This window comes from Archocentrus centrarchus, chromosome 8, assembly GCF_007364275.1.
Source record: "Archocentrus centrarchus isolate MPI-CPG fArcCen1 chromosome 8, fArcCen1, whole genome shotgun sequence".
Classification (NCBI taxonomy): Eukaryota; Metazoa; Chordata; class Actinopteri; order Cichliformes; family Cichlidae; genus Archocentrus; species Archocentrus centrarchus.
In genome coordinates, this window is record NC_044353.1 from 29,127,220 (window position 1) to 29,143,952 (window position 16,733).

The window sequence follows — 16,733 nt, forward strand, 5'->3', positions numbered from 1 at the left end:
CTGTCATAGGACGAGAGGCAGGGTACACCCTGCAACAGGCTGGTGACCTGACCTGTACAGGGTGCACCCTGCCTCTTCGTTAACATTCACAGACCTGTTGGCATGGCTCAAGACTCACAATGTTTACTTCTGTTAATCTTTAATCATCATGTCATTCTCACCATGACTGAACTGAACGTTGACTAGTTTTCTTCCCTTTTCCATAATGACCTCCTATGTTTAAGTAACTCATAAGCTGTGGTCTTAAAACTGGAATATAAATATTTTTTAACCCTCCCAAATATAGATAATATCTGAACTAAAGCTATTTCCTTTAAAAGAAAGGCATAAACCCTCTAACCCCAAAGTCTTCATAATTCTTGTAATTATAGAATAAGTAAGAAACTGGTTTAATTCCTGTTTTACATAAAGAGCATGCTAAAAAAAATAGTTGCTGTAAATGCACACAAAGCTGTACAGCACAGGGAGAATCTGCATCATTTACATGTGACACTTTCATGTGAGATGAGGATTTATCATGGGCTAACAAAGTGTTTGATGTGGTGACTGGGAGGTTGGAACCTATCCACAGACTGGAGAAGAGAATAGATATTTGTTCTATCACAAAGTTAATTACAATCACAAATACATGTACTTCTAATTAAGAATTGCCAGTTAACTAAACAGGTATGCCTTTGGACTGTCACAGAGAAACCAGTCAGGTACAGGAAAAACAGTGGGTTCAAACCCAGAACCTTCCTGCCATAGGAGTGCTATAACAGTGCTAACCACATACCGCTGTGCCAGCCACTTCAAAAGCATGTTAACAGTAAACTTGAAAATGTAGATGTAACTGAGCAATGCACCTGCTAAAATTATTATTACAAAAATTTTGATTTTAAAACATTGTGGCCAAAGTGTGGCCTGCAGTCCAGGGTTGGTCTTTTGTAAAAGTGAATTCAACCTGGCGAGTACAAGAATCCAGTTTCTCTCATACTATGGTGTAGCAGTGCAGAATGAGACCAAAGGAGCATTTTCTTTTACTTCAAAACTCTTTTCTAGCCATCAGACTAAAAGTTACGGACCCAAAATATCTCCTCGCTAATGGTTATCTGTCATCCAGCACAAAAATGGCAATAACTTAACCGTGTCATTGTCTTGGATTTTTTTTTGAACAAGTTCTTAGTTTATTGCTTTCAGTTTTTTTTTAGTATTGCCTCCATGGTTAGTCTTGAGTTCTTACTGCCTTGGTAATCTGATTTCTGCTAATGTTGAGAATTGTTTGTATTTTTTTGATCCTTTGTGTTTTAGGTAGTCTAGCCTCCCCAGTGTCCTGTAATATGTTATGTTCCCTGTTGGGAGCTGGTTGTCTCTTCTGTTTTGTGTTTAGTTTTAATTCCTTGCCTTGTTGTTTCAGCTGTTTCTTGTCACCTCCCTGTGTCCACTTCCCTTATTACCCTCCCATTCCCTTTAGTTGTTGTCAGAGTGTCTGTTTTCCCTGTCAGCTGTAGTGTGTTTTTTTTTTTCCTTTTCTTTTTATTGGGCCCTATTCCAGGAAACAGGCTTAGCTAACAACTCTGAGTTTGTTAACCCTGAAATGAAGGAACTTGAGTTCTCTGTTACAGAAAAAGAATGAACTTCAACTATATGCTGGTCTTGAATATTTACTGTAACATCACTGTTTAAATCAAACTGATCTGTATGAAGCTTTAGATGCAGACCACACTGATCAATGAGGAATCATTTGTCATGTTGTAAAAGGTCACACTGATGGAAGAATGTATGGATCTTGGGAACAATGTGAATATTTGACTGAATATGAGGCTGAAATTATTTTAAGACTTGAAAATCTTGGCATGCCAGAGGATGTTTTATGGAAAGGACATCCTTCTGCTTCAAGGCAAAAAACTTTGTCAATCATGAGCATAACAATGAAATGAGAGCCCATGTCTTCTGAGGACAGAACCCAGAGGCAGTAAAGAACAGCAGTGGCCCTAGAATTGAGCCCTGTGGGATGCCACATGACAAGGAAGCAGCAGATGATTCAGAACCAAGAATGTTCACAGAAAAAGTTCTATCTGCCAGGTAAGAACTAAACCATTTAAGTACAGTGCCACCAATGCCCACTAAGTGATGCAATCAAGATGTTAAAATGTTACAGTCTAATGTGTCAAAGGCAGCAGTTAAATCACTGCAATTTGATCTTTTACTTTCTTCTTTTTCAAATGTTTCTTGGAAAAATAGTGTTGTGTACACCTATATTATTGCATGTATAATTTACATATAATATGTTTTATAATTATAAGATGTGGACAAACCACCAAACAAAATGGCTCGAGTCTTTTATGAAGCATAATGACCATGTCATTCCAGGCTGTAGGGCTTACTTTGTCAGCTGGCCACACTGGTACTAGTACAAAGAAGTATTAGGGCCACATTGAGAAAAAAATAAATAAATTGTGCATTTTGAGAATAAATTCAAAATTTTGAGAAAAAAGTCAAAATGTGCAGATTTAAGTCGTTTCAAGTCAAACAACTGCCACGACACGTCTGTTATACACTCCAGAATGTCTTGTATTATGAGTTAGTGAAACTATACTTTAGAATCGGTTTTAGAACAAAGAAATGATTTCTCTTTTAGTACATAAACACGCTGTAGTTATAAGTATGAGGACGTTAAAGAGAGAGTGCAGAAAGCTGCATCTGCTCAAAACCACACAAATTGGCAATGGTTAGCTTCAAGGATGGCTGCACCTTCGTACAGTACAGAGGGGACATGTAGAACCACAAGACACAATAACACAGCTGATCAAGTTGTTTCTACCCAAGGCATTTTGTAGAGAGTATAGCTGCTGTGGCTATTTGACTTGAAATGATGACTTCGACGATTTTGACTTTATTCTCAAAATGCACAAAATTATTTATTTTTTTTCTCAATGTGGCCCTCACACGCCTTCATATACTAGCAAGCTAAATATTTCAGCAGCACAAAAATAATTTACTAACTCACAGAAGTGCAAAGTTTGATATGTTTTATTGGTCTAAAACATTTAATAATGGTCGTAGGAACCCCCCCGGTTCCTACGCCTGTAGAACTACTGCAGTGGCTCTGTGTAATCGTGGCATATGACGTCCAAACCAGCAACTGCTGACTCTGGTGATTCAGTGACCCCGCCAAATCTGGGTGCGAGCAATCACCCATCCCCTGCCATAGTTACACATGCACACCCAATTTATGCCATGATTTCCCAGTACTCTCTCAACGCAACACACACACATTCATCAGTCTTTAATTGTAAATAGAATTATGATATTCGGTCATAATGTATCTCCCTCAAAGAATGCAAAGATTCTTCAGAACGAAAGTTATTTTCTACAAAATTGAGGTAGATCATTTAGGTTTGTGCGCGCGCACGTGTGCGTCCGTGCGTTAGTGTGTGTATTTAAAGCCTTGCACTTCTACAGGAGAGTGCGCTGTTTTGCCCATAACGAACGGCAACGTAGGCACGTACCTACGTCATCACTCAAAACACAGGCACGAAATTAAAATCCAAAATAATAAGATTTAATAGAAATTCATAAGGTTTCAACACATCAACTCTCCACTATAATCTGGTTAAAATGTATCATATCTTATTATATATAGTATAACCTTCAAGCTTTGTGGATATAAATTTAGTTTTAGTTTGGTTTAAGTTTAGTTTAGAGGTCAATGAATGCCTTGCAGTTTTATATATTATTCGATTATTATTTTTTTATGCAATAATGTTTAAAAATGTTTATTTGGGGCAACCTAACTCTTAATCATCCACCCCCCCACCCCCTCGTGACTCTTCCCTCCGTGTATATATCGGCGCTGCAGTGCGCTGTGAAGTTTCTGTATCAGCGTCTTTCAGAATGTCAGGAAACCAGCGGGGTCTCGTGTATTTGATCACCGGTGGTTGTGGGTTTGTCGGCCAGCATTTATTGAGGGTTCTGCTGGAGAAGGAGGACAAAGTGGACGAGGTCCGGGTGTTTGACAAATGCATTGATCCGAGCTTAAGTGAACACAGCACAGGTAAGACGAGCAGAAGCAGTCTTCGTGACAGCCTGCATGTAATGTTGTTTCTGACTGTAATGCGGAACTATGTTTGATAATATACTAAATTAACGTTTAATTCTATACTGGCAAATGGACATATATAGTCTACACATCTTATTAAGTCACCCGAACTGTTTATTTTATTCATCAGGCTTATACTACCTGGTTCTCTGCTTGAATAAGACAACTTTGTTTCTGAAACGTAAACAAAACGATCCGCTCTCTTCCTTTTGCAAACCGCTAACAGATCCCTGATAAGGCCAATATTGATCAAAATTAAGTCGACGTATTTGGTGGGTATGTGCCAGCGTTGTGCGCTCTTAACCGGCGTCTGTTTCCATTAAATGCCTGTGTTCTGTTATATAGACTTAACGGAGTGATGGGGTGATACAGCTGTGACTAAATATAGCCTGACATTTAAAAAAAATTTTTTTTTTTTGTTGTTACCTGGGCAACCCGATAATACCTGTGCTTTGAGTCCAGGATAATAAAGATGTGTCTGGTAATTGCTCCTGCCACGGTTGTCACCACCTTTTTCGGTAATATGAATGATAGGCTGTTCCTTTACATGGAACTGTGAGTCGTGACCAAATGTTCATACTGTGTTTGTTTTTTTTTTTCTTTACTTCCTCATAAACTACTTAGTAGCAAAGCTATGTTTTCTTTCCTTGATTACACTGCATGGAATACTATAAATACATACAGTAAACAAGGCAAGCGTTCAAAACTGTGAGGAACGCACCTACCACAAATGGTGCTCCTGGCCAACAGTGGAAATGTTTTGCACCTTCTGGGATAATGAGTATCCATTTGGATAAATCTCAGTGTTATTTACACATAGTGGGGGACCAGGCTGAGGGAAACCGTTTCCCGTTTCCATTTTTGTTTGAACTAATGGAAATATAATCCCATCTCTAACATAAAGTTACATTTAAGAATGAAAGCACAGGAAGGAGAGTCTGAAATGCAGCAGAGTCTCTGACCAAAAGTCCAGTTTTTTTCCGTGCCAGCTGCAGCGCTATCAGAATGTCAAGGACAAAATATGAGCATAAAGATAAACCCAAGGTTCAGACCTTCAAAATGTTTTGCTGTGTCAGTTCAGTGGTGGGAGTGATCATATATTGTCCTTTTTGGTTTTTTTCAGGGAGATAAAGTACCTTTCTTTGTGTTTTCATTTTTTTTTTTAAACCAACTAGGTTAATAAGATTTTTATTTCCTAGTCTGTAACTGTCTTCAGTGGAATTTTAAAATGTATAAAACTGTACTTGCCCCGATGATGGAAAAAACAAATACGTACATGTAACATCTTGAAACAACACAGCTATTATGAAATCAAGGCTGCTCTTTAAATGGCTGAATGAGTTTGTGTTGTAATTCCTTGGTAAACAAATGGCTTTTTTTTTTCTCATCTAGTTGAATTCACAGTAAACATTTTTCTGCTTGATTGCAGTTTCAGTGATAAGTATTTGTAACATTGTCTTCCTGTTTTCTACCCAGACCAGACGAAGGTGGTGGTCATTCGGGGGGACATCACTGATTATACCTCTGTGTTGGAGGCCTCCCGTGGGGCAGATGTTATCATCCACACAGCCAGCTTGGTTGATGTTTGGCACAAGATACCAGAAACCCTCATCTACTCTGTGAATGTAGCAGGTGAGGTTTAAAGGGAGTGGTGAACAGATGTAAAACAGAGAAAAGAGATGGGGAAACGTCAATCAGCAGTTCAGCTTGATAAACATTTTACCTCAGAAACCATGACATTCAGAGGAAATCCACACCCCTGCTTTGGATGGTTTTCAAGGCCATTACTTTACCCTTTAGTTGGAGAAATTCATATTTTATCATCACATATTTATATTACTGGTCTGAGGTGTGGCTTCCTCTTGCCAAGGGCTAGTTGCTTTTGGGTGGATGGTTTATTTAAAGATCTAACATATCTCAGATCTCTTTAATTTCAACTCTAAATGGCTAATACTGTTGGTGTGGAATTTAGTGGTAAGTTTAAGTGTTACGTAATGGTAGTAGCACAGACAAGAAACGCTGGGGGAAACGCATAACATTACACTCTGCTTTTGTGAGCGTGACGAGAATAGTTTTACCATTTACTGTCACTGAAACCGTGACTAAATCCAGTCGACTCAAATTTACACATGGATGAGAGTTTATTAGGTCATGTTTTTTTTTTTGCACATGAGAGTCAAACAGTTTGTGATTCTAATGTTAGGAAGAGGTGTGTTAGCTGGTGATTCAGTGTCAACAGTGTCTTGCTCAAATAAAAACACTGTCTAGTCAAAATCCAGCAGAGAAGTGACTCAGTTGCTCATAAATGTATGTCTAAATATGTCCATCTATTTAGTGCAGCAAAGTGGCTCACGACATGATGATGGCTCAACCACTTAAGCTGTTGATGTCATTAATGTCTATAGTATTATTACTAACAGGACAATTAAATCAGCTGGTTGTGAACATGTTGGATAAACTCAAAATTAAAAACACATCCATATTTAGCTAGAATTTCTGGCAGATGTTTTGCTGAGATTTGAACTCATCCGTTATGGCAAAAATGTAATCATGTGATCTAGGGGTCACTGGTCATCTTTCGTGCATATTTGGTATGAATCGTACTGGTAGTTTTGCTGTAATATTGATAATAGACAGACCAAAAATAATACCCTGTTCCCCCCTCTGGGGTGGGGTGAAGAGTATTGGATGACAGTGGAGCTCTGTGACAGAGGAATCTGCTATTTCAGCCTTGAAGATTTAGTTTTCAGTGGACTTGTTTACTGAGATTGCCAGCCATATGCTTTAAAATGTGATCAGGAAATACTGCAACTTATTTGTCAGAGTTCCTGGAATCTCTGGCACACATTTGTAAGTGGCTGAAGAATTTTATTGACAGCATCTTACCAGATGTTTTTCTTTGAATGGAAAACAGTCTAAATCCAGACAGAAGTCACTGACCACATGAACAAAGAAGGGATGAAAACAGTACACGTGTTTGGTGATGAGGCTGTGAATGTATAATCTACAGTAACTCCAAAACTGTTGCTGCAGACAAGACAGTTTTGTGAAGGCAGATGTTGATTAAGTTTCCAAACAGAATACAGCAGCTCTCTTACAGCTGCAGGAGCAGAGTTCAGCTTTTGTCTGTCTGAAGGTTAATAATTGAGTCCATATTAATTTACATTACACATGTACAAACAACCACAATTAAAGGTTGTATTTCTGTAAAAAGCTCTGTGATAAGATCAAGTGGATGTGTTGGCTTTTGGCTTGTTTCACTTGGTCCAAAAAAGGTTTCCTAGGACTGAAAAATATTTCAAGAATTCAGCACTTCTTTCTTTTTTTCTTTTTTTTTCTTCTTTTTTTTTTTTAACATTCTCATTAGTTCCTCCTACTTCAGTGTCAAGGGAAAAATCTCTTTTCTTCTCAGAATTGTATGAATTGAAAGTGCTAGTAGGAGAACACTATATTGTAAACCCTAATGGCTCTGTTAGCCTATAGATGGAGTGGTAGCTGGAGTTTAATCTCCTTTCAGACCATATGCAGTCTCCAATCTATAGCCATGTTAGTCCAAAAGACAGACATTAGACCATCAGATCCCACAGAGTAAATATTATTGCATCAGGAAAAGCACAGGTCATGCAAACTTAATTATCAATTGCTTTATTCTATCAAGTATCCTCTAAGTCATGCCAGTGAGCCTGTATGCATATCTTGAAGACTGTGGAGCTGGTTAACCTAAATTATGGACTGTTCATGTACTTTTTTTTTTTTTTTTTTCCCCTCTGATCTGACATGCCTAATTGTCTTTTCTGGAAAAGGTCTATATGGAAACCATATATTTAAGCAGCATTATTTTCCCAGCTCCAGCTCTCCTAAAAATTTTTTGAGCTTTACTTTTTTTCTGTCGTAGATCAAACCTCTTTATCTATTCTTGTGAGTTACTGCAGTGTTAAGAATTTTGATAAACACATTTGTGCTGATAAGCCAGTAAATCTTCAAGGAGTGGCGTTCTATAAAAATTAAAAAAAAAAATATTTAGTTTACTTTTGATTCTAGCACACCCTCATCAGCACTTCTTCTCATTCGCTGCCAAGTTGGAGCAAATGTTAACTATGCAGCCCGTGAACTGTTTTCTCTCGAGATTCCTCGAAGTTTTTAATTTTAAGCAACGTAAACAATAGCCTTAATACTGGACCACACATGGATCCAATATCTCAGATTACATGATTCTTTTCTTGTGTGTTCAATTTAAAATTTAAAGATGACATCCCTTTTAAAATCTTTGTGTAGATTTGAAGAAATCAGCTGAGATACAGAAGAAATTCAGCTATGTTAGAGTGACCTTTGAGCTAAAAAGCAGTCTCAGCTATCCAAAAAAGTGAGCACACTTACTTAAAATGTTTTTTTGTTTTTTTTTGTTCTCTTAGGAACAGAGAATGTAATCAAAGCCTGTGTGGAGTGTGGCATCGAGTGCCTTGTCTATACCAGCAGCATGGAAGTGATCGGTCCCAACATCAATGGAGATCACTTTAAGAGGTGAAATTTAAAAAAAAATTATATATATATTTTATTTGTTTCTGAGTTCTGTGCATTTTTGTTTTGTTTTGTTTTGTTTTGATGCTGACCGAGCCCAAATGGTAGAAATTTAAAGCCCATTCAAGTGTTTTGGCCCATTTAGTTCCTTTTCTGTAGTTGCCTTCTTGTATCTGCTCTCTTGTCTTGAATGCACTATCATGAAAAACATATGGCCTGTGCAGAAAAAGATATGGGTGGAGTCAAAAATACATGACACAGTATCTACTGCTTTCTGTGTCTAATTCAACAAAGTGATCAAGGTACAGTAGTTGATCTTTGTTGATCTTTCCTATCCCATTGCTGTGACTGATTCCAGTTTGTGTCACACACCTGCTTATGTAATACAGCTGCAGTTAAACAGCTGTCATGTCTGGGGTTTAAATTTCAAACAGGTTTTGCCATAATCAGTTGCCATGACTGGCTATAAACACAGCTGTGCTGTTCAGAGTTGGTAAATAAAGGAATATTTCATGAAGAATTATGATGATGAACAATATTTGTTACATAATGTACATTTTGTAAGTTTAAAAAAAATTGTTAAATGTGGCATCTTGGATGTTCTTGCTGACAAAAAATGGGAAGATATAATCTTAGTTTTCTTTGTGGATATAAAATAATAATAATAATAAAAGCAAATGTCTACTACAGCATTGTCGTGGGGCAGAAATGGCAGCACAATGGTATTTCTATATATGGACCATCTCTGGGTATTTTTCTGGCTATTAATCACTTTCAGAAGCGACATGATGTTGCCTATATAACTGGAATATTTTGGGGAAAAGTGCACAGAAGCCATAACAAATGACTGACAAATGGAAAGCCCACACCTGAAGGTGTGAGTCAGAGCCAGGTAAATGGTTCACCGCTGTATTTTTTTATTTTTTTTTGTCAGCCTGTCTGTGTCTGTCTCCTGTTTACTGGCATGTGTAGGTTAGAGGAAAGAGTTTTTGGGTTTTGGTCGACGGTGTTTTAGAGTAGGGTTTTTCCCCTTTTCACCCATGACTGAAATGAATAACGCGGTTGTGCAAAGGTTGTATGCACTAAAGGTAAAGTGCATGAGTGGGTGATCCTGGATAATTAGATGTGGTTTGCTGGAAATCCCACCTTGTTTAGTTCAGTTAAAACAATGCTTAGTTTGTTCTGCAGAAACTCTGGTCCAATATTTAGCATGAGCACCCTTTTCCTTTTAGAATAGCTTTGTCATTATATGTCACATAAAATGAAATTACAGGTGCTTCTTCCATTGTGCCGCTATATAAGTATAAAAGTAGAAATTGAATAAGATAAATAAAACACTTACTACACATCTGTTTGTTATATTTACACAAATAAGGAATTATATTTACACAGCTAAGCATAAATGTATATGTGGGATATGGGTATAGATATGTGTGTTGGATATTAGCAACAGTAGCAGCAGTGTCCTTTAAACTTGTACCAGTGTAGTTCAGTTTTTGTGTGCTTGTCTAAGTATTTATGTAATCTCAGACTGCCTCCATGATTTTGAGATTAGGGTTTTGTAGAGGCTAGCATCTGTAGCTGGACTCGTTGTTCCTTTTGTGTTCTGCTGCAGAAGGAATGTGGGACCAATCAGGCACCTTCCTGATGATGCTGTGTGACGTATAAGATTTGTAAACATGTAAAACTTTTTCACAGTACAGTATGTGCTTTGATGCAGAGCTAGATATATGCAGAAGAAAAAAATATTTAGCATCATTTCAAAGGGATGGACTTTTTATCTACTGAGATCTTTCTACATCAGACTGTAGTGCAGCCATTGACAGACATTAGTTTTCTGGTATTTTGTAGTGGAATTAAAGTGAATTCAATTCTAAGTTGACATATTCAATCACAGTGAATATATCTGCATTTATTGTTTTGATGTGTCCTTCATTGTTTACCATCAGTGCCAATTCATGAACTTAACTATGACAATCTCAGGTTATGAAAGGATTCAAAGAAAGCAGCATAATCTCCTCATCACAAGGGGACAATTTTGTAGTGACAAACATCCGGCATCCCTCTGCACTTACTGACAGTCTTCCAGATGTTGTGCATGTCTTAGTGTGAGCACACTTTGCACGTACGCACCTTGTCATCTGTTTTAGTTCTAGCTGACGTTGCCCTGTAAGAATGAACCTTTGCCTGCTCTTGTTGAAAAGATTTGTTCTAGTCAGACGCTACAGTTCAAACAGATAAGAACAAAACTGCAGGAAGCAGGCAAGCAAACATTGAACAGATCTAGTTTCTTTCTTTCTGTGCCAAGTTTTGTTTCTGAGTTTGCCTTGTTTAAACACATTCCTATCATACATGTGGCAAGGTCAAGAAATTGCTATAGGATTACCTTATCCCTGGGTGCTTCTCTAAATGTTTTGACTTCTTTCCTTTTAGGGGCAATGAAGACACACCTTACACAGTGAAACACAGCATGGCCTATCCCAAGAGCAAGTCAAAGGCAGAGAAAATTGTGCTTGAGGCTAATGGCATCACGGTAAGATATTTCAAATTATGGTAATTGTGGATTTCTTGTAAAGAAGAGTGGTAAAATGTTTGAACCAGATCACAGTGAGGTAGATTATTAACTGTACAGTGAAGCCAGTAAAACCCCCAAAGCTTAACATCAAAAATGCTGAGACTGTGGGCAGTCCAGTGTGGAGGCTCTAGATGGGTAGATCTTTTTTTCTTTGTCTCCAGCTTAGTTGGATTCAAGCCTTAAAAAAACACAGTAGGGGATTTTCTTGTGCAACTTTGCCACAGAATGCTAGAATTTCCTTTGTGGCTACGTAGTGGTCTAGTGTTGTCATTCCTGCTGTTTGCAGTTACCATCTAAATCTTCCCTTTGACATTTAGGATTTTTTGTTTTTTATTAAATGACTTTTGTTTACCCTGTGCTTGAAAACTGAATGTTTTTGTTTGTTTGTTTTTAATTTATTTATTTAATTTCCTGTACAGGTTAAGGGTGGTAAGCACTTATACACATGCTCACTGAGGCCGACGGGGATCTATGGCGAGGGGCACCAGCTAATGAAGGACTTCTACCAACAGGGTGTTCAAAGGGGAGGTTTAATTGTTGGAGGCATCCCAGACCATGTTGAACATGGTCGGGTTTATGCAGGTAAAATTAACACTTTTGTGAGGTTTTTAATGCATCATGAGAATTTAACTTCTGTTCTGTTTTGAACTAAAATACAATCTGGATAAACATGACTTTGTTTAAACCAAGGTGAAAAGCAGAAGTGTGTCGCATCTAGGGCTTCCTCTGCATTTTGCACGACGTTTGAGGGTTTTTGCGCCTGATGCGTTTTACAATATCTGTAGGGGAGATAGCTTATATCTCAGCGGACTGTAAGGTGCTGGACGTGTTTGGATCCCACTTTCAACCTGGAGTGTCGGCCAGAACACTACTTTAAGGCTAGGATGATAACTGCTGACTGATGTGACTAATCTAGTTGACTTCACTCATAGAAGGCAGCAATCAGGGAGACAGAAGTGCAGCTTCACATATGGGCTTTATTAGCTAGCCCTGGTTCTTACAAGGTGCAGACCTAGCTCCGAATACACTGGGCTAGGTGAAGATCCACATCTATACATGAAGGTGTGTGTGTATGTGTGGTTCTGCAACACAGAAAAATAAATAATAAGTATAACTCAACACAATTAGGTGTACCAATAAACATCCAAGAATACAGTATGAGCTATATATGTTTGTTACTCTGGGACTAACATAGCTACATAAGTAGCACACAGCTAACTCAGACTGCATAGCACGGGAGCTAGCCTCCATTTGCTTAGCTTATACCGATCACACCACTAACAAGCTTAACTTATAAACAGAGGAATATAACCATCTCTAATAACATGTACTTACTTCGGTCATAAACGCACACTTGTCTTATGAACAAAAACTCGCTAAGTGGCACAGAACATCCCCAGCTCGCATCTGTCTGATCTGACGTTCGGCTGGTGTAAAAATGCGAGACTACTTCAAGGAACACAGGACTGTGGGAAATCTCAACTCTCCACACACTAGTACCATAACTAAATATGAAGACATAAACAATGGGGCCTTTTGTACAATATCAGTATTAAAAAAACAAAACTTCATCCTCTAAAGCAGACTCTTGAACAACTGCTACTCAGAGCTCATAGTATAAATGGGAATATTCAATACTAGATGGCTATTATGAGGCAACATACAGATATATCATACAGATATATACATAGAGATATATCCACACTGTGAATACTCTGTGAAGGCATCATTATTTAGTCTCACTGCTTATTGCCAAGAGAATCATAACTGATACTGCATTTTAACACGCTAACAGATGCAGAACCTTCACATGGAAGATCACAAATGGGACAGACACTGTAGATGTTTTCGATTCTGCACAGCAGCATGCTGTTTCTTTAAATGTATTTGTACATTCAACAGTGGTTATTAAAACACTGGGGTTAGATAACATTGTTTAATTAATCAAGCTATAAAATAAAATGGGGAGAAAAGCCTTTTGTTGAAATGCCAAATATGTTCCCATATAAGCGTGATGGATCACACCATGTCCTAGAGATCTTGTGAGATCAGGTTTACAGATACAGAAAGAAGACTCCAATCATTCAGATGACTTATACAGAAATATTTATTGGTTGAAAAGATGTATTATCACACAGTTGTGAAGGCTATGTCCTAACAGAATATTATTGCATTTATGACATTAATACATATTACAATACAACTACAACTGGACAGAAAAGATGTCACTTGGATTCAGCTTAAGCGACTGATCTAAGATTACTTTGACTTTATCATCTGGACAGACCGTGATTATTTTTACCATCTAAAGCAGTCAGCCTTCAGCCTTATGTAGTACCTAAATTTTACCCAAGTATTTGAACTCACTTCTATAATTAAATCTGTTACTCATCCACTTATTTGTCTTGCTAGGCAATGTTGCCTGGATGCATCTGCTTGCAGCCCAAGCCTTGAGGGAGCGCCCAGAGAAAGTTGGAGGTGAAGCCTTCTACTGCTACGATGACTCGCCCTACAAAAGCTACGAGGATTTCAACATGATGTTGTTCTCTGCATTTAAATTTCGAAAGGCCCGCATACCTACACTGGTGTTGTGGTTTCTGGCTATGATGAATGACTTTCTTCACTGGATACTGAAGCCCATATACAACTATACACCACTGCTGAATAGTTACACCTTGGCTGTAGTTAGCACCACCTTCACAGTGAGGACAGACAAAGCTGAGCGTTATTTTCAGTACCGGCCTTTGTACAGCTGGGATCAATGTCTCAACCGCACACAGAAATGGATTAGCACATTTCCTTCAGAAAACTCCAAAGACTCTTGAGCTGCTATGTAGTCAGGATGGCAGTATGTAAAGGAGAAGCCTGATGTCTGTTATTAGATAATAGCAATAAATTAACAGTATGCAGCATGTAACTGAGCTTTATATAAAAATATGTTGTCAAAAGTGCATTAATTAACAATTCTTGCAAGTATTAAAAGGTGAATTGCTTCCATAGCAATTGTATTTTCCATACAGTATTCATTTCTACATTCATTAAACAGATGTTTTACCATTATTAGGAAAAAAAATTACAATTAAGCAGTATTGTTCAGTTCTGCCAGCATCTACAGCAAGTCTATTAGCAATAAGAACAAGGTAAGCAATAAAAACCATGGAAGTGTAGTTATAAGAATCTTTCTACTAATTCATTTTTAAAGTAAAGATATATTCTAAATATGTCTGTCTGTATAAGCTTCATTCCAAAGTGGTAGTGAGTGTGACTGATTCCTTGGGAAACATTAACTACTTTATGTGAAACTCATCTAGTAGGTTGACATGAGGTATAAGACAAAGCTGTGATTTGTTTCATTTCTGTGGTTTAGATTGTGTACTAGTTTTTAGATATGCATCTTACATGGATTATAAACATGCACAGTGTTAATGACAAAAGTAAACACAATTTACAAGCATTTAATACTCAGGTCTGCAATGTTTTGCTGAAATAGGTTTATTTTGATGAAATTTTCAATGTTGCGTGACCGAGGGCTATTTAGCATGTCTTAAATTTTTTAATGTAATCTTTAAATAAAGAATTATTTAATCACTTCTACATGGCTTCTCATGTTGTGCTTTGGGTTAGGCTTAAAATACAGGGAGAGGCCCCAAATGTTTTTACTGGCATAACAAATACATGCCATTACATCACACAGCCTGGAGACCATACTCAATTTTAAGCTTTTGTTTCGGTATGCATATTTCACCATATCCCCATGGTTACACCCGCCTGTTTTGTATGGATCCAAGTGTTTACCCGTAGCGTTAGTGGGGAGAATCATTCCTTGTAGTCTTGTGGAAACTTGTCATCATGCTATATTACAACCAGCTGGATTGGCTCTTATGACTCAGAGGGAAAAGGGAGTTCCTCTAAAGCACAAGCTGGCATTGTTCCTGCAAATGTGGGTGTCCCCTATTTTGAGGTTTTCTATAGCAGTCTCCAAAACACTGAGATGTGTGCTGCTGCATAGATAGAGCGATTAGTTCTTTGTTGTGACAATGATTGGCAATAAATCTTATGCCATTGTAAAACCTGTTTGTTTCCCCTAAAATGGAGCCACATTTGCAAGAAACATGCATTTGTGGGTTGAGCAACAAAGTTGAGTATGTTGGTTGCAGCTGTTGAAAACTTGTCAAATCTTCTCTGCCAATGCCAAACAGCTTATTCATGGTCCTGGGTGTGCCACCCCTTGTTTCATAATTTATGGTCTGTTGTAGTTATGTTACCTTTATTGTTACTGTTTTGTTTTGTTATATTGTTTCATGTGTTCCCCTAATGTATTTCTACTTAGTTCCATTGCTTTACACCTTAGTTCTCCCTGTGTTCCGTCCCAAAGTGTTTCCCCTCTGTGTGGAGTTTCTTTTGTTTATTTTTCAGTGTCTGTCTCCTGGTGTTATCACTTTCTGTTTTATTTTGACAGCCCCTGTCGATTGTGCTTTGTGTTTTGATTTACCTCCCTGAGTCTTGTTAGTGTCACTGTTTGCCCGAGCTGTTTCCACGTTCCCTCTGTATAAGATAAGATAAGATAAGATAAAACTGTAATGATCCCACGACGGGGAAATTTGCGCATTACAGCAGCTCAGTACAGAAAACTAAAAATAGAATAGAATAAAATAGAAAAACACTATACACATATACATAAGCACTATATACAGAAAATATATAGTCAATACACACATGTACATATACACACATATACACACACATCAAAACACTATATACAGATATCAAAATATTATATACATTTGTAGCCGGTAAGGTACACAGCATACACGGTATGCATTATATGGGTGAGTGTAATAAATAAAATGTATCTGGACTGTATGGATAAAGTGATGGCAGAGGAGATAAAGTGTCCAAGTGACTCAAGACATTATGATGTGTTATACAGTCTAACTACTGTTGGGATGAATGACCTGCGTATATTTATTGTCTCAGGTTTCCTCTTGTCAGATGTCAGTCTTGTTGTTGTAGTGGCTGTGTTGTCTTGTGTTCTCCGGAGCTCCAGCGCTCCAGTACTGCTTAGTTTACTTTTTCCAGTATAGATTTCCTTGAGTTGCCTTGGTTTATTTTGTTCTCCATGTTTTGCTGCTAAATTAAAGGCTCACTCTTATCTAATTTACAACTGCCTACTCCTGCATCCTGCTTTTGGGTCCTCTCTAGTGATAAGAAAATGAAGCTTTTGTGAAGCACTGAACCATTTGAGCCAAATGGTTGGAAAATAGGTTCATTACTCGAAGCTTCAATTATAGCACCTTCTCCTGGAAAAGTGCAATGCTTTCACACACCTGCACGCACACGCTCACACACTGATCTGAAACATCTTTGCATTGTTTGAGGCAAACACGTTATGACCAGATATGATATCAGGTTCTATTTACAAATAAAGATGGATGCATATGTGTGTGTTGTGTTGTTGAGCAGAGTACTGGGGAAAACATGGCATTAACCAGGTGTGCTTGTGTAACTACCGCTTTTGCGTTAATCTTGATACGACCGCGTTGAAAGGATGAGCAAGAG

At 37.9% G+C, this 16,733-nt stretch overlaps 1 protein-coding gene across 1 annotated transcript; it reads left to right on the plus strand.

Moving 5' to 3' along the window:
* Positions 1–3,797: 3,797 nt before the first annotated feature.
* On the plus strand, positions 3,798–14,768 carry hsd3b7 (hydroxy-delta-5-steroid dehydrogenase, 3 beta- and steroid delta-isomerase). The gene is made up of 6 exons (XM_030736154.1): positions 3,798–4,036; positions 5,558–5,713; positions 8,494–8,602; positions 11,033–11,132; positions 11,594–11,756; positions 13,587–14,768. Exons 1-6 carry the CDS (start codon positions 3,877–3,879, stop codon positions 13,997–13,999), a joined length of 1,101 nt encoding a protein of 366 aa, XP_030592014.1. The 5' UTR covers positions 3,798–3,876; the 3' UTR covers positions 14,000–14,768.
* Positions 14,769–16,733: the final 1,965 nt, after the last annotated feature.